Raw genomic sequence first — 24023 nt, forward strand, 5'->3', positions numbered from 1 at the left:
ACTGGCTTACTAGCTCGCTGTACACTTGATGTATCAAGTAAAAGAAAAAAGAAAAATGTTGAATTAGTATGTATAATGTAACTAAATGTTTCAAACATTGTTGATCTCATTATTATAATTCAGTAAGAAGCATTCTTATGTCATTATGGGAATGCAAATAATAATTTCATGATCCAGGTTTATGTAAATAAAATGTTGTAACACAGTGAGTTAAAATAATGAGTCAAAAGAATTTTAAAATCCAAGGCTGAATTTAATTCCACACTGTAATGGAAGGTCAAGTTTAGTGCATTGTATTGTGGGGTACAATTCCACAAAGTGTGTTTTAGTTGTGTTCTGCAACTCTCTGGGCAAATGTAGGTCATAGGTATTTTATGTCCAAAAATGTGCACAATATTTACTACATACTGCAGAAATAAGAAGTAATGTGGTATTTTCTGAACATTGCCCCCAAACATTTATAGGTATGATAATATACTCCACATTAAAAGATGAAAAGGCTGAGGGATTATTAGGTTAATCAGTTGTAGAGTTATTAGTAGTAGCAGCAGCAGCAGTAGTAGTAGTAGTAATGCTAATATTTCTTACTCCAGAACAAATGCACTTGCATGCGACTTTAAATTAGAAAGAGGCAATTCTTCGTGGACACTTAATTTTCTCTGGCCAATCAAATGTCTTTACTTTGACACATAGCGACGCTGTCAGCCAATAGGAGCATATCATGTGAGAAAGCGGAAGACATGGCGCTGCGCATAGGACGTGCTTACAGAAGAGAGTCTGTGTTGTAAGTTTGAAGCTACTACAGATTTCTCTCCTCTTTACATTATACATCCTGTATTAATGACACTGGTCGTTTTTTAAGTGCATTTGTAGTATAAGGACGTCCCATAAAACCAAACGTATAGAATTAAGGGAGAATTTGACCAAACTCTTATTTTATGAGTGTGACATTGACATGTTTCTATGCTTTGCTTTAGAACAATAACAGTTTGGTTGTCTGTTTATTTAAATGATTTGTTTCTGTGTCACAAAAAGTTTGTGTAACCGAAGTCTGTAGTCCTCCATATGTCTCGTTTGTTGATATTTCTTACCGGAGATGTCTAAAGATTGAACAAGAAAGCTGAAGTTTGATGTCCACAACCATTGGTCAAACCTGAGTCCTGTTGCCTAACGTTAGTCAGATGCTGAATGGATGTTTGGATAGTATCCAAAGCAAATTAAATATTGTTTTGAGCTAGAACTATTATGTATCCTGTATGTGTATGTTATTCAGTAAGATATCAAGGAGCGTTTGGTGTGCTGCTGATACACCTGTCGGTTGTTTGCTAGCAAAATAGGTTGACTGAAAAAAATTAAAAATAAATAATAATTAATGAATCCTTCATTGTAGTCTTATACTACAGAATAATATATATATATATATATATGTATGTATATGTTGGGTCAGTATGTTTATTTTTTTATTTTATGAAGAAATTCATATTATTTATTCAAGATAATGAATATAATCTTTTAAAATTTCAATTAAAATTAGGAAGAATCCTGGGGAAAAAAAATGTATAATCGTTTCCACATAAATGTAAGCAGCAGAACTGTTTTCATTATTGATGATAATGATAAATTCAGCTTAGCCATCACAGGAATAAATTACATAATAAATAATAAATTACAAGAATAAAAAAAAAAAAAAAAAAAAAAAAAATATATATATATATATATATATATATATATATATATATATATATATATATATATATATATATATATATATATATATAATTTTTTATTTAATTTTTTATTATTATTAAATAAATTCAACCTTGGTAAAAGTGGGACTTCTTTCAAAAACATTACAAAATATCTCACTTATCCCAAACTTTTCAATGGTACTGTATGTGTACATGTGTAAAGATATAAAGATGCTTGTGATATTTCACAGCACTCTCTTTTATATATACATTTATATTTATATTGGATTAATTTGATTGGAGTAATAATAAATAAATAATACTGAACTATGAATTTTATATGTATGGATGCTTCGAATAGTTTCCAAATCAAATAAATTTTATTTTTGAGCTTAAATGATTCTTAATATAATACTGAATTAATCTACGTTTTTTTATATTCATTTAGAATATATCTGTTCTGTTTACAGAATTCTTGGAATTGTCTTTATTCTAAAGTTTACTAAGAGTGGGCAGGCACAGCATGTATTTTCTTTTATTATTATTTTATAATTATTATGGATTAATACATTTATTGATCTTTGTTTGCAAGACCGCATTTTCAGCATTTGAGTAAAGTCACAATTTTGACTTGACCAATCTTAATAAATAAAATAAATAAATAATGTTTACATTTTATTTTGATGGTGTGTGTGCAACATTTTCCAATTTTAAAAATGTATGTCCTTCAGACATGAATGATTATTAAATTACATTAAGTTTTGAATCCTTAAGAATTCAACATTGTAGACTTTTCCAGAGGTATTTTAAACAACCCCTCAAAATCGCTAAAGCAAATTAGTACTGTACTTCTACATGCTACATCTGTGTCTAATTCCTCTTGAGAGACTTTAATGAGGGACTTCAAACGGTTTAAATGTCAATTACAAAGAAGGCATGGTTTTAAGGTCCCAGTAATCTGTCCATATTGGGCATTGGTCATCAGGACATGGTGCCAGGTGGCTGTAATTCATAGCAGATGAATTTCCAGAGGCGCTCTACTGATGGGCCAGCTAATGTACAGTGTGAACTGTGACTGTCACGCCAGGGTTTGTCATATTTGCAGTTAGGATGTGAATATGCAGTGCGTCTAATGACAGCTTCGGTGCCTGAGGTCGTCCAGGAGGATGTGTTTAACTCTGTTAATTAAACCAGCAGTTCATGTTTGTTGTCCCTTGAAGACAAATCCATTTGTTCAGCTTCTATAAAGGAACTCGCTTCTCACACATTCACTGTTTAATTAGTTTGCCCGGGCGCATGTACAGAGAACCTGGATTATCATCAGCTTTCCATTTTTTCCCAATAACTGTGAGCTGATGTTTGTTTCTTTTCTTTTTTTTTCTCTCCTGCCATAAAAGCTATAGAGCAAACTGAGGTGGCTTGGAAGGAAATTTGAACACATGGCTAACTGCACGGGCTGGACCCAATTCTGAGGCCCGTGAGCGGTTTGTGTGTGTGTGTGTGTGTTTTATTGAGAGCCGAGAGCCACTGGCTTGGAAGCAGACTGGGATATGTCACAAACACCCTCATGTCAAAGATGCAACAGCATCCCAGAGGAAACATGGATTGACGCTATGAACTCGACAAGTGATGAAAGTAGCCTAGAGCTTGTCAATTACACTTCCCGCGCTTGGACCCTTTAAGTTAATGGGCAGCTTCCCCTTTCGAGGCCTGCCAAGACTTTATAGTACTGGTTATAAAACCATGAAGTGTAATGTGCTACTATAACTTTTTCGATTAAGAGCAACTGTGCAAATGCCCTCGAATACCTGGAAGCAATGGAAAGCAATTTTAGAGGGGTTTGTTGGCATAAATCAAAGTTGGGGTTCTTTATGCCTTCATTTGCGAAACATTTTAATTAACTTCTTTTTGGGTTTTTGCTTATATTTGTCTATCTTGTTTGTTAACGTTGAAACTTGTTTTAAATGCTAAATGAGTGCCCCAAGATATCCCACTGTGCCCGTTGCCGTGAAGTTACTAAGTTATTACAAGTTACAAACTACTGAAGCAAATATATGGTCCGTGTTAAAATTTTTATATAAACTGCGCCGGCAGTGCATGAAAGGGATAAATTACGGTTGTTGTTTTTTCCTGTTCTAATATTCCTTGTGTGTGTGTGGAAGGACTGTGACATTTCCGAACAAAGTCAACAGGACAGGACAGATCATTTGAAATGTTCAAAGCCGCCAATCTCCCCTCATCTGGTGCCTTTTAGTGTAGGTGCAGCCTTTGGCATCCCATAGAAAAATAAATGAGTGCTGAGTAAATAGTGATGTGTTGACAACTCATTTCCACATTGATTGGTGCCGGTAACAGGAGCAGAGGTGTGTGGCCTTAATCCAATTACGATACAAAACCCGAGCCTCACTGTAACCAACCACCTTCTAGAATACGGCCTGAACCGTGTAACCAAAATATGAGTTAGCCGGCTGACCCAGTGTGATCAAAGCAAGCCTGAGGTTGTTTTAGTGTGAAATGAGTAAGCTGGATTCAATGCCGCTCCCTCATAAAGTGTGTTAAAGGTTGTGTTTATATCTCTTTGCTCTTTATGTAACAAAAAAAAAAAAAAAACAGATATCGTTTTTGCGCTCATCTTGCTCTCACATTTCAGATCAGTACGTCAATATATTGGTCTATTACCTGTTGTTGACCCCCTTAAATCGGGCCTTTGAAATTTGTTACAGAGCATTAACTTAACACATGTTCTGGGGGAAAAACAAAGGGGAGGTAACGGGATTGGGAGCCAGCTGAGTAAACTGAATGTTAGAGGGATGGCAGTTCGAAGCGTTCTTCTCCCGGAGGTAACTGAGAAGGTCCATACGGCCAACAGATGGAGATTTGTGCTCTGAGTCCCCACCGACCCAAACAAGTGCCTCTGCTCTTGCATTAAAAGCTTTGATCAACGGAGGGTCTCGGCCAGAGAGCGGCTCCTCAGATAGGCCATGGGCTCGCATCTGTATAAACATGGCCCTTCAGGAATGTGTGAACAATGTAACAATAGAATCTTGTTCTAGAGCCAGACCCCTGGACTCGTGCGGTTCACCGATCGAGCTTGTGCTCGGATTAAATGAACAGTTTTGGGAATATTCGCTGTTTTCAGACATAACAGCGATGGGATGTTGAAACTTTGCCTTTGATTCACACGAGTATGAATGTGAGAGTGGCACAAAATTTTGATGGGCTTTGTTTGACTTTTAGATACATAATCATAATATTATTCTAAAAAAATTTTTTTAGAAATGAATTTTTGTGCTTATTTACCATTAAAGTGTAGTACCTAAATTGAACATATTATATTACCTTTTAAAAGATACTGTACCTTAATTTCCGAATGTTTTTTTTTTTTAAACTCTTTTAAAACTACTACACAGCTCCATGATTACTGTAATGTTTACAATGAAACAATAAGGTGTTCCATCGGGCGGCTGTTTTGATAAACACGCTTTGTTGTGTGTGCGACTAAACAGAAGGGACCAGTTCTGAGAAAATGTTTAGGGAGAAACCACTGAGTCACTGCTTGCATCAGGTGAACTGGCTGCAGTGTGGGGTTTGTGCGTTGGCTTGTATGATCTCCTGCCACAGTGTCTGCCACGCTCAGTTCATCATACTGCAGGCAGAGCTCTGGAGAGACACCTGGACTGGGAAGGCCACGCTGTGCCAAGATCAACCGAAATCAACACGCATCTTCTGTCTTATACATCATAATTATTAACTTTAGTGCTGAGTTTACAGCAGGCAGCTGAAGGAATATTTATAGTGATTTCGATGCTCAGGTTTGTGGCAGCAGTTCTCTCTCTGTCCCCATGGTGTCAGTGTTTGCAACGTTTGATTATTGCCCTTTGGTCACACTCCAGGGCCTGCAATTTCAACTTACCATTTTATTGACAAGAATACAGTTGTATTCCTTACTTGTTTTTTTTTCTCAGTATGTATTTATTATTGGATACATTATTTTATATAAACATAAATAAAATATAAGTTATTGCATTGAGTATTATTAGAGATTCTTAGAAATACAGCATTACAATAGCAATAAAATAATTAATGAAATTATTACAATAAAAAAAAACATTATACAATTATAATAATACAAGATAATCTATTAATAATAGAAAAAAATATAGAGGAATGCTACACAGTTATTTGTTTGTTTAATATTGCTTATTTTATATTTTATTTGCTATTTATTTTGAGAGTTATACTCTAGTATTTTCGTACAAATATGGTCCGGTATAGTGTACAACCATCCAACTGCAATATTTTTTCTTTTTTTTTTCAGTACATAGATTATATATTTGAATAAGTGCATGTGGGTGACATATGCCAACCTTCCTAAATACTGTCTCTCCACCTCTTAAATCACTAGAGGCTGCTAATTTTATGTAGAAACACGGATCTTAAGTTCTAATTTAAAGGCCAGAGCAAACAGCACTTACAGTGAAATTAGTCTCTGGCGATGAAGCGTGCAATGAAATCATATCCATCCCTTTTTAATGACTGAATGAAATATTAAAAGAACACAAGCAATAAGAGGAGAAATAATAATAGGAGCAGATTTCCCATGGTGCAGCACATGGAAATGGGGAGATAGGAGCCCTGAGGTTGGGCTGGGCTCCTTCTCTCCGTGTCTGTGAGGCTCCACCAAGCCAGCCAACGTTCCACCGTTTCTCATTAGCTTTGGAAATGAGCACGTTGTGGTTCAGGCTACGCAGCAGGAGGTTGGAGATCTGCATTCAGCTGTGTTTGGAAGATAGGTGGCGCTGGGGATCCTGAATATTGCCTGCTTGTCCGTTCTTATATGGCTCTAATATTAGAATAATGTCTGTAGCTTATTTGCAACCTGGGCAAGCCATATACTCTCACCGTGTTTCAAAGTGCTTTGGACTTTTAAAACACCGGTTGTAATTTCTATAAATGCTTTTGTAATTTTCATATTGGTTTAAGGCTCTTTTCCCACTGCGTTGGATGAACTGTTGTAATCCCGAATTGAGCATTTGGCTCATGTTGCTTTGGGAGTATGTTTATGGATTTGAATAAGTGAGTCAATGCTAATTTTATAGTAACTGTTAAATGTCAAATTTAGGTTATTGGACTTCTCTTTTCATAATAGGTCTGTAATGCTCTGGATTTGTGTTTTGTGGAGAACAAAGCTCCTGCCTGTGAATTTCTCTTTTTTTTTCCTTCAGGGAATCATCTCTTTTAACACCGTTTCATCATATGAAAGTAGCACAGGTGTTGTCAGATTCACAGAAATGCTATTCTGCCGGAATGTGTATTTAAAACAAACACACATATAGACAAAATTCAACCTTACAAATTGTCTAATTTAAAAAAAAAAAAAAAAAAAAAAAAAAACAGAGAGATATTTTTCGTATAGTAACCCTATTTATTAAATGTGTCATGATTTTATTTTAGAAAGAAAAAGTACTAAAAGAAAAAAGTTGCAAATTCTAAAATGCTTTTTAAATAAAAGTACTCATGCCAGTTTCAGTAGTTTTTTTTTTTTTTTTTTTTGCGCTATGAATGCAATACTGTCTCTCCAGTTTGATTTTCAAGGTTTGGCTGAACTTGATTTTTTTTTTTTTCAGGTATTCACACGTCTGTGGGATTTGGAGGGAGTTAATCAGATTTCTCTGCTTTCGGCAGACATGTGTTAGGAGCACATTGAACCTGAAAAAACCTACTAATTGTGGATATCACCCCTGCAATGATTACAGCTTACTTCCTCTTTCCTATTGCTTCTTTGCTTTTTGTGTCTTTTAGTTTTACCTTTAGGCTAGAAAGTAGTTTGTCCCGATGTCAGCAACTATGTACATCACACTCTTGTATTCAGCACAGATGATTTGTAACAGCTAGTAATCTGCAAAATCGAGTAGTCAGCAGGTTGCCTAAAAAGCTTGTTTACCTGTTGGAAGGAAACCCTGTATAATTAGCCATATTGGAATCATTATTTTAAGGGGCAACAGAATGGGTCTTAAAGGCCCATTTTTTTTTTTTTAAATTTAACATCTTTTTTTTTTTTTGTGCATCTTGTGAATAGCAGCACACCAAAAAATAAATAAAAATAACAAAAATAAATACATAGATATGTGATGAAAATGTGTAGCTGCATGTTTTTAGAGGGAATTTAAAAAAATACAACTTTTACAAGAGCCTTTTAAAGCTAAGGAACAGCATGCAAAATAAAGAAGTTAATTAATCAATCAAAAATGCATCTATAATATATATATATATATATATATATATATATATATATATATATATATATATATATATATATATATATATATATATATAAATATAATAAGAGATACCTAGGGCTTGAAAAAGATATTTGTACTCCGAAAGCTTTTTTGATTATTAAATAAATAACTAGAGTGAACTCCACTCTGACCCCTCCTGCCTTTCCGGATGCTCTCTGTGTTGAACGCCTGCTCCTGAAAATCTCGTTCAATGCATCCTGTCCCATTCCCAAAGGGGTGAACTGGTACGGCCTTTGGAGGTGGGAGCACGCAGGCAAGCGAGACAGTTTACTTACGCCTCTTAATGGGGAGCGAGATGGGCGCCTGCTCACATCACTGGGAATAAGGGCAGACGCTGCCCTGCTAGTGCTGCAGCTCATTAGAACAAGGCCAAGATTCTGCCACAAACAGGAACTGGACCGAGCCAAAGAACGCCCCCCCCCCTCCCCCCTCCCCACACCTCATCACACTCCAGAGAAAAATCTGTGCTCGTAGAATGCGTCTGTCTGCATCACTGACCCCTTAAGGCTCAGCTGCCTTCGGTTCGGTTACAGTTAGTGCCTCCTGAGTACACGCAATATTTGTTTGGTTAGTTTTTGTTTGTTTATTGTTTCCAGATGGCAGCCCTCAACTTTGCCTGCGCAGCTTTCAAGTTCCCAGTGAGCGTTTTATAGTCTTGGCTGGAGTGCTTATCCTGTTTCCTAGACCTCGCTTTATGATGGCACTTTTTCTTTTTTTTGAAACTGGGAGCAACTGTCAGAAGCTGTCTGCACTTTTCTTACGTGAAAAGGTGCAGTGTAGCTTTGTTGAGACGCCACAAGGTTTACCCTAAGTTTAAGGGTCACTTGTGAAGGTAGTGTCCCATTCTCTGCAGTTTAGTTCCTTATTGGGAACCGACCAAATCCCTTTGTTCGTAGAGGTGCAGTGAAATGTGGTCCTTTTGTTATTAGAAGGACTGATGAGGCTGGAAACCTTTTCCCATGGCTGAATCTGGGCACTGTTAAAGCCACGTCACTTATTTACAGGAATACATGAGGTCAGCATCGGCTGTAAATTGGGGGGGGGGGGGGGGGGCTACTGATTTAAAACCAGGGGCCTACTGATATCCTTAAAGGAATATTCAGGGTTTGATACAAGTCAAGCTCAATCAACAGGATTGGTGATTGTGATTTGTTCATTAATCTAATTGTTGATTAAATTAATTGCAACTTCTAATGAAAATAGAGGTCAGGTTGGAAAACTCAAAAACAAGAACATTAATTATTTTATTAAAACCTGAGTTATTTGAAAAGCTGTGTAAATCATTTTTACAATTGTTTTAGAGTTAATGGCAGTTGTGTTGTCATAGTGACAAAGTAAATAATATATTTTTTTTATTTTATAGCATTATGCCATAAATGCTGATGATTGAGCTTGAACCAGAATAAGTCTTCATTTCCACTGATAACTGGTTACTCTTGCATGTCATTCTGATTGAACCACAATTTACATGAATCTAAACGACTGCGTCTCGTTTAGTTGCGACCGCATGTTTACATTGCTAAAGCGACTGGAGACCTGTTTCCCGTTGCACGCAGCTGGTGTCAGCGCCGAGGTGTCATGGTAACTGCACGATGACTGTGTCAGGCAGGGCTTAGCTCATGTCAGTCTTAATCACGGGATCATCGTGTTGTTAAGGTGCTGAGAAAGCTGCGATACAGTATCGCGTGTGGCACCGTCGCACGCTCTGGCCTGAGGCTGACCCCTGGGATGAGGTGTGACCGTGACGTATAAGCTGTGTTTTTTTTCTCCAGACCTTGTTGTCGGTTTAATCTTTTCCCTGACCGTTCGGTGGCATGGGTTGGGAAGAGGACAACAACTCTTGGCTGCACTTTTTCTGAACTGTGTTATCATGTAATACTTTCCTTTAAATAGCAGGGAAGCCTCATGCATTTAAGGTGTTAAAGAAGGGACCTTAAAAGACTAACAGGTTGCCAATGGGAATGTAATGTTGTGCTCTAAAAGCTTTCTAAGTAGTACTGTGTACACTATAGTTAAGTGTATTTGCTTTGTTTTTTATGAAATTTTGTTCTTCATGCAAACCTGTTTCTGGGACAGTGGTGTGATGCAGGAAGTCCTAGGCGACTGGCCTTTTTTATTTTCATTTTTGCTATTGTTAGGGGTAGTATGAGGTGAAAGTCTAAATTTGATGTACCAGACTATTTTTCCACTATTTGTTCACTCTGTAATCATGTAACATTGAGAAAGGAATCTACGCAGGTTCTCTGTAAAAATACAATATATATAAATATATTTTTTATATATTATATTTAACACTTTTTAATGTTGTCATTGGTGGAGGTATAAATATCTGTCATATCTTTGGGTATTATTGTGGATGCCACATAACATATCCATAAATTAACACCCACATGTGATTTGTGACAACCCTTATGTGATCCACAAGTTGCATACCCCATTTTTGCACTTAGTCATCACTGTAAATCAGGAGTTAGGAAAGGAGTCTACAAAGGTTTTCTGGAGAAAAAAAAAAAAAGAATCCAAAATGTACTGTTTTGGGTACAAAATTTCTTCCCCTCTTGAATGGTGGGCTTTGGGTCAAAAATATTTAAATCTATTGGTGACTTGAGATGCATGTCTAAGTGAAGGTTTACTTGTTACGCGAAATGTAGAGGTTCATATGGGACTAGTACATAGATCAGTCAGGCCTCTTCAAACACTTCACTTCTGAACTAATTATCACTTAATAGCTGATGTGCCAACAAACAACTACGCTAATTATTCTCTGATTTTGCTTCCGTGAGATCACAAAGTGAATTATTTTAACGCCTTTGTAAATGTCCCCAGAAGAGCGTTCTTTATCAGAATCTGCCCCAGCTGCTAAATGCACTAACAGGTGAGGGTGTCTCAGTACATCTGTGGCTTTTTTTTTTTGCTGTGCTTGGAATACTCATTTTACCAGAGAAAAAAAAAAAAAAACATTTGTGACTGGTATTGTTTGGTTTATCGGTAGCTAAGAAATGATGACACAATCTCTTTGTTTGTAGTTACTCCTGAACAAAGAAATGCAGCCTCGTGAATTTGCCCATGGCATGTTTTTTCTATGCTCGTGTCTGAAAGGTTTGAGGGGAACAGTTTGTTTAGCTGAAAAGGTCCTCTAAACGGTTTAACCTTCCCGAGCGGCCCAACAAACAGATAGGCTGAAATTGGTGGTGGCATGGCCGGCCTTTTAAAAAAGCAAATTCCTTTTATTTGTCTGATCCGCATGAATTTGTATTCAGTCGACACGAAGGGCCATGATTATGAAGACGTGTGAATTACAGACCAGGTCATTTGAAAGTGACGACCTGGGAATGGCACCAAAGCCTTTAGAGGAACAGCCTTTTGAGGCCTTTTCCCTTTAATTCCGGTGCTGGCTTGTCCCCACAAACCCCCCTTAGTCCAGTTGGCACGGCTTTGATCTGTCCGTTTGACAATGAGCCCATCACAAGATTGCAAATTAAGGCAACTGGACACTAAATATGAAATGGAACAAAATAACATTTGGGGGTCTTTCTTGTGTTTGGAACAGACTGTTTGTGTTCACAATTACTGGGAAAACCTGTTGCGGTGTGTCTTTTTGATTCTGTCGAGTTCCTGGTTTTCTTTTTGTGTGTGTGTGTGTGTGTGTGTGTGTGTTTTCCAAGATGTTGGATTTCCATCCTGTGCTGCTGGTAGTCAGGCCACGGTAAACATCTCTCAGACACATCGCCATGGCTTTTAGACCCAGCCGCAGCCATGCGCTACTTCCTACAGGCTTTTGTTTACCCTCCTGGGCCCCAGCTGTTGGGATAGGTGATAGCCATGCTCCTCGCCCGAGGCCGCCCAAAAACCTGAGTCTGTGCACTGTTGCACCCCAAAACCTAAATAGGCACATTAGACACAGCACATTAAGGGACTGCTGGTGTGGAGGTGGGTGCGTGTCCCAAGAGGCCCTCGTCTCTCTCCTCCTTCACACCTCGCCCCCTTTGCTGTGTCTGGACAGCTCAGGGGCCACGACACTGCGAAAGCTCAACGCGGGCCTTTGTACTTCACCCCCCCCATTCTCCCACCTCCATTCACACAGTAGCTTACTGATTTAGATATTTCTCCACCAGTGAGAACGGGTGAACATTGTTTGCTTCTTTTTCTGGTTACACTGTGTTTGATCTGCCATTATGTTGACCTAGAGTCATCTTGATGCCGTTTTTGTGTCCCTGTTGACTTTTCTTTCCATGCTACACTCCCGTCCCAACGTCTTTAGCGCCACATGCATTGGCACAGCACTATAAACTGTGAAAATACCCACAATGCTGTCGGGCTAAATGTGGCATACCATTTTTACTGTGGGCCCGGTGCACTGGGGTCTATCAAAAGTTTAAAATGTAGGCTATTTTTTAAAATAAATTATGCTGTATTAAGGAGGAATAGCGAAGCGCACCGATGACTCAAGAGTAAAAGACTCTCAGAAAAAGAAAAGCTGGTAGAAAAGCTGTTTGATTGTACAAAATACAAATATAATCGCTGATACAGACCAGACAGGCCATTATGGAGATAATAAAGACTAAAGGGTAGAGGAAAAAGTAACATGGAGATAAAACAAACTGCCTAGTTTATCCTTACTGACAATTTTCTCCTCTATAATGAAGTGTATTTCCCTGTGGCTCGCGTTGTGCGCTCTGATTTTGTGCAGATTCTGATTGGTGTCATAGCTGAGAGAGCGCGAAAGATTGGATCAATAACGTGGACCCGGGATCAGAAAATGAGGAAACCTGTTCCCAAAATAATGAAAGCAATGATGGTGTCTCTTCACTCGTAATGAACTTTACTACGAGCGTACTTGAGCATGACTTTGTCTCAGAGCAATGCAAATGGAATTGCCCCCTGATGGTTTGGAATGCACCCAGCTGGCCTTTAAAAGGTGATAATTGGAAAATACAGGATACAGCCGTGGTCAGAAAAGGGACTTCTTGTTCGACTGCTTTAACCACTGTGTATTTGATACAGGCTACAGCAATCTTGCTTTGAGCAAGATTTTTAGATTTTTTTTCTTAGGCAGGTCACTTTTTAGTTTATTGAAATTTTCCTATAGCATGCAGCTTTTGCTGTTAAGATGTGTTTGTATTTAAATTAATTTCTTTTATTAATAGTTGTATTGTTTTATTTCCTTAACGGATTTTAGTTGGGTTGCACTTAGAAATTAACTTTTTTTTTTTTTTTTTTTTTGATATTTTACCATAATAAACCCATTTATTATTAATTCTTATTAGACCATTATCACCATCATATGCTTGCCATTTGTTTATCAATCATAAGAGATTTGTCTGGGGTGAAAAAAAAAAACAAAACAATTATTTAATTTTTTTTTTTTTCAACTCCGCTCAATGCCTGGTATGATTTTTCCCAGGCTTATGTAGCTCTCACAGATGAAGCTACAGTGGGGCATAGAAGGGGTAAAAGCATGCCCCTGACTCGCCTCCTTTCCTCTAGCTTTATTGTAGTCCTACAAAAGTGCATAAAGCCAGACAGCATTCCTCTACATCCACGGAAGGAAGTCATGAGGCCTGGGATTTTGGAAAGCTTCTGTCCCTTACAAGTCTAAATTGAAACCAGTTCGCTAACTCGGGTTAAGGAGGCGCAGACGGACTTCATTAGAGTTGCTCAGTACGAAGGGCTCAGCCATAATCTGACTCTAACTCTGGCAGTGAATGCTTTCTTAGTTTGATTTGTGTATGTTATGTGCAGAGAGATGCAGTTGTGACTATTTTTGGAGTCCCGTCAAAGCTCAAACAAGACGCTAAGTGTTATCATTTGACGCCACGCTTAGGCGAGCTGTTATGAAAATCCCAACATTATCCAAACAAAAAAAGTGTGCGTTTGGTGCCAACCCTGCCTGACCTGCGTGTCAGTCTGCTGAAGTTTCCATCATTAGCATACCGATGTGCCGCCTGTACAGGAAAGCTTCTGAAATATCACATGGAACCTTTTCAAATAATTTCCTCTGAGTCATGAGCCGTGCTGTCAGTGGTTATGTCAGCTGGAGGTGAAAATCCTACACTCCAGTTCAAGTGCAAAATCATCTTTCTCATCTCATGTATTTGCTTTAATGCGTGACGTGTATTTTCCGTGTTGATGTGTATCAGGTGGCAGAAATGTTGTCCAGGTGGAGCGGGGAAGGAAGGGTGGTGGTTGGATGCGGCCCATGGCCAAGCACAACAGCTTCCATTCCTCCCTTTCCACCACCACCTCCCACCCTCCCTCCCTCCCTCCATCATACTGATTATCCAGATTTTATTCAGCGAGATGTGAGAATTAATTTTGTTGAGCTTATCAGCGTAGGAACTGACTGCCAGGAACTAGGCATAACTAATTAAACTAAAAGTAGCAGTCACTAAATTACATAAACTTTTTCCTGCAGCAGTTATTTTTGAAATCCTCTAAAGACAGGCTTGTTCGTGAAGCTGCGAACTACTAACAACAAGTAGCAAACTACATTGAGGAGAGATAGCATTTTTTGTATGAATGGAGTTGGTGGCGTTGAATGAAAAAGATGGACTGTCATTTAGTGAGAAAATCTGGGGCACTCCACTTAGCTGTTTGGTGTTAGCGCTAATCTGTCTCTTTAAAAGAGTTGTTTAACTGTATGCCTTTCTCCTTAGGATGAAGGGTTGTTTATCCCCCCCGCCCCCTTTGCTTACACATTGATGTAGGCCGTCTGGATTTACTGCGACGTTTCTACAGATGCTGTGAAGTTTGTTGTCTGCAGAGTCGAGGCGCCTGCTCTGCCATTTGCATCCACCTGGCAGTTTAGTAAATTCATTAGCCAGAGGCAAGAAAACAAACACGCTGCCCTTTCCTCCCTCCCACCTCCACTCTGCCTTTCCACGTTCGCTCTTTTTATTCCCTGCTGCCCTCCGCTTTGCATTTGTATTCCAGATTCCGTTGGATTCTGTATGTTAATACTGTATTCAGTGGTTTTGGAATGTTGGATTATAGCCGCAGCCTTCAGTCATGTTTCCACTGTCACGCCAATTAAACCAAACCTGGTATTTACTTCCGAGAACCGCACAGCAGCATGTCTGTTTAGCATTTTGAGCTGAAATTATGTATCGTAAATGCATTTAAATAAGCCTTCGGTTTTGAGAAGTTACAATGCTCATAACGAATGTTCCCGGAGCCGTCGGATACTTAGAATACCGTGTAGACCGCAGATCTGTCTGAGCGATTCCCAACAAGGCAACGCTGGATTTCTAACCCCACATTGGGTGCGATATCGTGGTTTTGGAACTTGCATGCACAACTCCTCCTCCTGCTCTGCGCTGGGTGAAAATGTGGCAGCGATAAATGTTGATTATCTGAATTTGCTTCTGCTAGTGGAAGTGTTTAGGTGGTTTTTACAGGAAGCCAGATAATTAAATAATAGAGGAAATCAAGTTTTCAGCTGTGCGTTATCACCGTAGATTACAGTTTAGGCCCAGTAGTCTGATCTGTAAGGGTTTGTTATTGGATTGTTGGGTAACGCTTGTTCCGAACGAGCTGAGTATCGTTAAGAGCCTAACGACAGAACCTTGTTATTTTAACTGCTTGAGATGGCCCGCAAGGAACAAAGCCTGTTATTTGAATGAATTCTTAACTAGAATATGGTTGGATTTTAATTACTGTCTTCACAAGGTCTTGTGTGTGAGTGGAGGTGGGCGGCCTCGGTGGATTTGGTCACTGTGTTGTGGAGCAGAAGTAGGTTGGGCTTCAGGAAACTCCCTGTAGTTTCAGAAGCAATCGGGTCTAAGCCAGTATTAATTAAAGGATCTGGACTGGGTGGAAGGGAGGGGGCTGGTGGGGGGTGTTCAGTCACATAGGCTTCTGGGTCACACACGCATACATGCACCGACCACAACAGCCTCAAAAACAGAGTTTTCTTTATTTACCCAAAGAGATTTTTGTATTAATGTTCTAAGGAACACGTTTTATTACGAACTAGAAAGGCTGAAATTCCCCCCATTTCATCCAATGATTTTAAGATGCGTCACCAGTAGCACTTACACATTTACACCGTTATCTGGCTAGAGACCGGGTTCTAGCTAAACGTCAGTCATGCATGCCGCATTTGAATGGCCGTCCTGTTGATATTAGCTGTTTAGATGCTATTAGTGCAGGTCTGGTGGAAACATTCATGCCTGAGAGAGTCTGAATCCTGTTTAAATGTCTAATAGTGCTGTAAATGCACACGGTTCATGACAGGTTTCACTGACCCAGGGTCAGCACGAGTGTCACAGTCTCTTTGTTAAGTAATGGCGGTGCTCGTTTCTGTGTCTTTTCTGGGTTCAGGGTGTTTTAGAGGAGAAGGGGACACCCGTGAAAGAGGCACCTCTCATTTGTTCTGTCTCTAACCACCAACTCAAGCATGTGTGAGTTTATCAGGGTAATTTGTGCCCTGAGAAATGGGATTCGACACATTTGTATTTCTTTTACCTAAACACGTATAATTTATTTTTTAATGTGTCAGTCACTCTTTGATCAACCTAACTAAAATCAGTCATGATTTCCCAAGTTTTCAGAAGCACACACAGGAGATGCTGCGGAAACACGTGCAGTACCAGGTACTACCACTTGAGGGCGAGGTTAACTAATCAGGCTTGTGTTGGGCAGTTTTAGAGGAACTGTTTGGGATTAAATTAGAGTAAACAATTCTATAGTAGGGGTGGCTAAGTCCACTTATTTTATTTTAGATCCAGTACTTTTTAAATAGGCCAATGTTGAATCTGATACTTATACATGAGGGGGAAAAAGTTATTTCTGTGGATAAAGTGAGTAATTATAGCTGTTAACACCTAACTCTAATTCTAAGGGCATTATTTACATTTCAATTTGCATAAACATTTTTTTTTTTCTTTGAAGCATGATGCACATCAAATGTGTAATAATCATTAATTGCTTATATGTTGAATATACTGTACGGCAGAATATATGTAAATATTATAATATACAATAAAAATCTATATTTTTCATCTTCTATCTGAACTCAGGGTCATACCAGTGCCATTTTAGTTTGGACTGAGACTCTGGGTAAGTACAAAATGCAACTGCTCATAATGGCAGCTTCAGTCTACTGGACAGATGGGTGGTATGGGAAGATCTTACCTGGGTCATTTTTCATCTATGAATTCTCACTATTTGTTCTGTGTTCAGTTGTTCTGTTCAAAGAGACACATGGGCTGCCTTCATATCCACAAAGCTGGAGACAGAGTCTTTCTGACCCGTATCCTCCCTGCGCTGGGCCTCAGCCACCTGTGGTGCAGCTAGACCATCCATCTTTCCCTCACACACACACACACGCACGCACACACACTGCTATGGGCTGTGCCCCACAATCATTGCGTAAGCATCCTGACATCTTAATGTAAGAGTTAAAGGAATAGTCTCTCAAAAATAAAAATTGTCATCATTTTCTCACCTTCATGTCATTCCAAAACTGTATGAATTTTTATGTTTCGTGGAACAAATTTAGAAAATATAGAAAGAAATTTACACTGCCCTTGTCCTTTCAGTGAACTCCAAACTTCTTAAGCCATGCGGTAAGAACTATAGCTCTCCAAATCACTTTTTTTCATATTGATGTTCCAAATCTGGCACATCAAGGTTTAATGCCATTGAAATCTTATAACAATTGTGTAAAGTTTAAATGTGTACTCCTTTATAGTGAAAAACAATTTCAAGTTTTCTTCACATAAAACGAGTAGAGGACATGTAATCTCTTGGTGTATGAGTTGCATTGGCTACATTTGCGGTACTTTTATGAAGCTTTTTGTTCTTTTTGCTGCTTAACAGCCTGTAGATTTGTTATGCTTTCTTCTATTGAAAAGATCAGCTTGAACATCCTTTAAAACGTCCTCTTATGTATTCTATCAAAGAAAATGAGAAGAGGGCGAGTAAAAAATTAATAAAAACAGTTATATATTATGAAAATAGTTTTTGTCACGAGTCAGGGCTTTCATGTCACCTTTCTATAACATATATTTAATAACATTTATTTCAAAATATATTCAGTTTAAACCAATATGTTGAAAAAAGAATATGAAAGAAACTAGCTATTTCTATTGTTTCTATTCTGCAGAAGTCATAACATGTCCGTCTGGTGTATATAGGTGTATGTATGTGTGTGTGTGTGTGTGTGTGTGTGTGTGTGTGTGTGTGTGTGTGAATTGTCCAGATTGTTACGGCAGTCAGATGGCAAGTGTTACGCCGTGTTTAAGAGCCAATCTCTGGCACCGGCGTGCTCATCCCTGCAGGTCGTAGTCCGCTGGGCTTTAGTCAGGTAGGCCTTCCATAGAGAGATGACTACAAAGGGCTCAGATCTGTCCATATGGCGGAGGGACTGAGCGAGGCGTGTGTTTGAGGTGCTTTGGAGTGCAGCCAGAAGAGTTGAGCGTGGCGTGAAGATGGCAGGGCCTGTCGAGAGTAGAGGTATGACAAAGAAACGCCTGTCTGGGGCTGAGTGAGTGAGAGTCTGTGTGTGTGTGTGTGTGTTTGCTTCCTTTGACATGGCATATAGGTTAGATTTGTTTAGCCACCTGTGTGTGGGTGCATGCAAGAGTGTGTGGGTGCGGGTTGCATTCTTAAATGCAAACAACTGCATAATCATAATGTACTCTGGATCAATGAATGGACAGTTTGGACTGTAACTTGTCTTGAAGCTTATGTGATGATGACATACTTCGAACACTTATTGAGATGATGTGTTCTGTTACTTAGTTATAGGATTTGGACTCAGCTTGGTAAACCATAAAATGAATAAAAAATGGGTGATGCATCGAAATTATTTTTTATAATGAAAATTAAATCGTATTCTCGGGTGATAAATTTAACCAGCCGTAGTAAAGTTATTCAGCAGTGAGCCACCTTTCAATGTTTTTGCCTTATAAAATGTGCATATTTACAAATCTTTACACATTTACACATTTTGGTCATGGTTATTAACAGTGTAGTATCATTTACAGGCAACAATATTGGCTGAATATTGTGTTTCAAAGTTTTGATGCATAATTCATGAAATTAATAGACTTCCCTTGGAGGAGGGAACTGAGTTATATCTAGAGTATGTAATATCATAGATACGGACAGAAGTCTGTCTGAAATTGAACACTTCCTTGCGAGCAGAATGCCAAAAAATGTATAGTATACAAAAAAAATAATTTAGGCAAAAACTATGCAGATGACCTACTGAAGTGTGAATTTAATGGACACTTTACTATCCCATGAGGCCACGGGAGAGGATTTGTGAATGGTGATACAACTGACGTTGGTGGGTCACATGACAGTAACATCATGGCAGAGCATGGCATCCCAAATTCATTTATATTTCCCATATTCATATTACAATGTACTTTTCTAACAGTTGTGAAGTAAGCTTAAATTCAAATGTACAAATGTGGTATGCAATTTCAAACTAACCAAGGGTGTGATTGTTTATGTGGTCCAGGAAATAATCATCTAGCAAGCTTAAAACAACCTAATAAGCATCTTAAGCAAAAACATTGAAACACCCTGTCAACAATCTACAATGCCTTGGCATAATGATGATGAGTCTTTTCTGGAGAAAATTAAAAAATGTCAACATTGTTGGTTCATCTTATGTCTTTTGTAGTTCATTTGAGTGTGTGGGAGTGAGAATAGAGCGTGTCAGGCACACAGAGCTTCTGGCAGCGACTCGTCAATCTTAGCACTGCTGTTTTAAACAAATGCTAATCAGTCAGCCCTCTCAACCTGTGACTGTCTCTCTCTAGCCCTCCCCGTGTTTAAAGAGACAGTCACACTGATCTCTTGTTTCTCTCTTTCCCTGTCCTCACTGCTCACTGTCAGTGAAATGGAATTGCTAATATTTGGCTCAACCCATCCAACTATTTTCTCAGTTTATTTGCATTCATCGTATTTCAGAGTAGTCATCCTGTTTTAATATATGTGACCCTGCAGAACAAAACCAAGTCATATAGCACAGGTATATTTGTTGTAGCAATAGCCAACAATACATTGTCAAAATTATCTATATTTCTTTTATGCCACAATTCATTATGATATGAAGTAAAAAATAATTTTTCATAAAAATATTTTGTAAATGACCTTCTGGAAATATATAACATATTAGTAATATGCTTTGCTAAGGACTTAATTTGGACAACTTTAAAGGTGATTTCCTTGATATTTGATTTTTTTTGCATTGTCAGATTCCAGATTTTCAAATTGCTGCATCTCAGCCAAATATTGTCCTATCCCAACAAACCACACATCAATGGAAAGAATAGTATGCTCCGATTTCAGATTTAAAAAAAATTTACCCTTATGATACTAGGGATAATAAATGAATGAATCCTCAAGAAATTAATGAATACTCAAGAAAGAATGAAGTAATTGTGAAAAGGGAATGATTCAATCAATTTAATGAATGAATCAAAGCTGTACTGCTAAAAAACTGCTTAACACCAGATCCATGTTTATCAAAACACATTTTCAATACTCTCCTAAATTACTTCACAAGAGATTTTCAGGAACCCCCAACAGGGAAACAAACTTAAGGGAAGTATAATTATTCAAAATAATAAAATATTGATATTGTTAAATGATACACATAAATTAATACCGTAAGCAATCCAGCATCAGTAACTGGTTGACACTCATAGTACGTAGGATGTGTGGCTATGTTGGCCTCATTAAATAATGTCGGCGCCGATGATATCCGTTAAATCGGCTAAATAAAGCGCAAACAGTCTACCCACACTTGAATATAGTTATTTCATTTTAGTTTTATTTTAGTAAAAAACTCTCTCTGCCCCCTCCTGTTTTAAGTGTGATTCATTGACCAAAAGAGTTAAAGATGAATTTCACTGATAGCAATATTTTCTTTCCCCTTAAAATGTCTATAGGTATTGGGATTCATACCGTTGTCCTGAATTCTTTTGGCCGTGATAATCATGTAAGGAAAATCTGATATCATGACAGCCTTGCCTTCACCTATCGCACATATTTCCCTGCAGCACCTCAGCGAGCAGTCAGAGACACTCAGCGCCTCAAACAGGCCGACACCTCGCAGCCCCTGCTGTCAGGTTAGTGAAAGGCCTGGATCTATTTGCATGAAATAAATAAAACCGATTGCTCATCAAGCGTGCTGCAGTGGCAAAAGGTTTCTACTCCCAGATGCAGTCTCCATCTGTGCCTCCACCACCCTGTTCTGTCGCCTTACCTCTTAAATAATTTCACAGAGGCAGTACTTTTATTAACACAATGTTTTCTCTCTCTCTCTCTCTCTCTCTCCTTGTTCTTCTCCTCTCCACTTAAGTTGTGTCCCACTGTGAGGACATTTTATCTTAACATTGGATGCCCCTGATCACATCGGTTTGGAACTATAGGCGAGTTGATGTGGACTAATTAATTAAGTGTTGGATAATGATTGGTTAACATGGCGAGGGGCTTCTCTCATCGTTGTAGCTGATGAAAAGGATGAGGTTTATTAGCGCTTGGACCCACTCAACTTCTCTGTCCCTCTTTTTACTCTCTGAAAACGCCCTGTCTGCCCTCTCAGTTGAGGGTTGAACTGAAGGGATGGTACACGCACCCACACACGCGAGAATCCAGCGCCTCCACTGTGATTTAGAGTGCCTCAGATAATGAAGCCATATAAGCCTGTTATTTGCTGTTTTACAGCTTGTTTTATGAAGGTGAGCTGACAAGCACCGTCCATAATGGTTCCTGTCAGTTAAACTGACAGCATTACCAAGAGAAAAGAGCCCAAAGAAATTCAGCGCTTTAGAGAATAGCCGGCCTCTTTATGTGGGCTGCTCTCCTTTGATGGCCATCAGGCTGCAGGCTATCATTTTACATTTTACGCCGACTGCTATTGTCAAGAGACCATTATTGCTGCTGAACTCTGGTTAAATTCACACCTTGCCTCTAATCAATTACAGCGTTGATCCATTAATCAGCTAAAGTGAAAGGAAAAGAAAGCGACTTGGGTTAAAAGTAGGCTCCTTCTGGTTGCATGGTGCAGTATACATGCCTCGATCGCCAGGACCTTTTGACTGGGAATGTGCAAGTCGGGATGCTGTCTGTCATCAACAGCCGTGGGGAAATGGTAGATCTTTTTTAGATTTTTCCACTCTGTGATTTTTGCTGTAAGCATAAGTGACTCTTTGATTATTTTTTTATTTACTGAGGCTTGCTAAGGTGAGGGTGGTAGATTTTGAACATACTCTAATCACAAGTCTTAAATGGCCTGTTGCAATCTAGTACTTTTCTCTGTGATTTAAACGATTAAACTAGCAGGAAAACTTCCTTTTAGACTTTTCGGGTGTGGGCTTCTCTCTTTGTATTAGTAGACCAGGACATTGAGACATGATTCATAATAAATTGTTTTGTCTTCCATAGAAGAAACTCAGTCATACAGGTTTGGATTGACATGAAGGTGAGTAAATTATGACAGAATGTGCACTGTTTTTCTTAACAAGTTTTAAATAAAGTAGATGTATTTGCATATCATAAGTTCTAAGGACAGGCACGTGCAGAACATTTCAAACCACGTTATGCATATCTCAAAATTTGTTCTTTCTGTATGCATATCAGCATTAATCTTTCAGGCTTGGGCTGTGTGTTTGAGCATGCAAATGACCCGGTGCGATGAGGAGGTGGCCATCGTTTGGAGAGATTTTATAAAAACATGTCAAACAAATCACTTCCCCCTCTCTTCCTCACCGGCTTGTGTTCAGATACTCTCAGTCTTGGAGGTGACACGATTTAACTGTAAATGAAGCCCTGCCACCCATTAAAATGGACAACGCACGCTGGTTCTGGTAAAAGAGTCTTTTCTGTTCCAACAAAGTGTCGGGAATAAGCAGGGGAAATGTTAGTGGAGGGCATGATAATTATAGACGAGACTTATTTATTTATGTGTGGAGTCACTAGGGCCTTTTTATCAGGACGAGATGAAGGCGATCAGCTCTTTAAGAGTGGGCCACATGTTGAATAGGCGAGTGGGTGGGGATGAATGTTTCTCCGGGGGTTAAAAGCTAATTGTGTTGATGCACAAAGAGGCACTTCAAAAGTCCTCAAAAAAGAACAGAGTGGAGCATCAGGAATAGTGACGCAGTGACAGAGCTCGCACTGTGGGAATGCATCAGAGATCGAGCTTCACCTTTTAAAGTGCCTAGAGAGACAGAAGCGACTTCCTCCCTCTTATTCTGTCTCTTTCTTCCTGAATAATCCTGTCTTTCCCTAAATAAAACAAGCCCCCTATTTTTTTGCATCTCCTCCTGTCAGATTCTCTGATTGTTGCTGTTTTCTTCACTTTTCTGGCTATACTTTGCTGTCAGTCTGGCATTGTTTCTCTCACTCGTCCTTTTCCCCTCTGGAACAATCTGTCCCCTCAGCTGACCAGCAGTTCCTTGGGTTTTTTTTTTTTTTTTTTTTTTGGTGAAGTGGGGAGGGAAGCACATCTTGTGTAGATTTTTCGGTTCTTCAGTGTGTCACTTGGCCGTGAGTGCCATTGTCTAAGGCTCCTTTTCTCCATGCCCCTCTGCCGCAACGAGTTGTGTCTTTCCCTCATGATCAGCACTTTTGTTGCCTTTGTTTCTGGCTGTACCTCAGAAGTCCATCTCCCCTTTTATGTCCCTCCCATTCAAACCGAAGGGAACAGTTGTGCTCTGTTGTGGAGATGTTCCACTGGATTTTCACCAGTGGGGTTTCCTTTCAAACCCTTCAAAGTGCTACAATGGAGCTCCAAAGGCCTGAATGGCTATTGCCGAGTGCACACTCTTAGAAGGATCCCTGATTTTGTTTTCCCAGAGTCAATAAAAATGCTAAGTTAAAAGCTAACCCCGTTGCCCTCCCCACACCCATTGCTTGCTCCCTCCTTTTGATGGACCCTTCTCAATTATTTCTAAAGAAAAATTAATGGGAAAATTTTCAGTGTCATTCCCGCTGTGGATAACAATCGAACTGAACGGTCGGTTTCTCGCATTGGCACAAATTGAAACTTTCAGTATTATGACAGTTA

General features: G+C 38.9%; 1 protein-coding gene across 1 annotated transcript in view; it reads left to right on the forward strand.

Moving 5' to 3' along the window:
* The first annotated feature begins 706 nt into the window (after positions 1 to 706).
* Positions 707 to 24023, forward strand: part of LOC127965344 (citramalyl-CoA lyase, mitochondrial-like) — a 56579-nt gene continuing 33262 nt past the window's right edge. Inside the window, exon 1 of the mRNA XM_052566116.1 lies at positions 707 to 784. Within this exon, the coding sequence (XP_052422076.1) occupies positions 741 to 784 (44 nt within the window). The 5' untranslated portion in view covers positions 707 to 740. The remainder of the gene's footprint in view (positions 785 to 24023) is intronic.

This window comes from Carassius gibelio, chromosome B9 (assembly GCF_023724105.1).
Source record: "Carassius gibelio isolate Cgi1373 ecotype wild population from Czech Republic chromosome B9, carGib1.2-hapl.c, whole genome shotgun sequence".
Classification (NCBI taxonomy): domain Eukaryota; kingdom Metazoa; phylum Chordata; class Actinopteri; order Cypriniformes; family Cyprinidae; genus Carassius; species Carassius gibelio.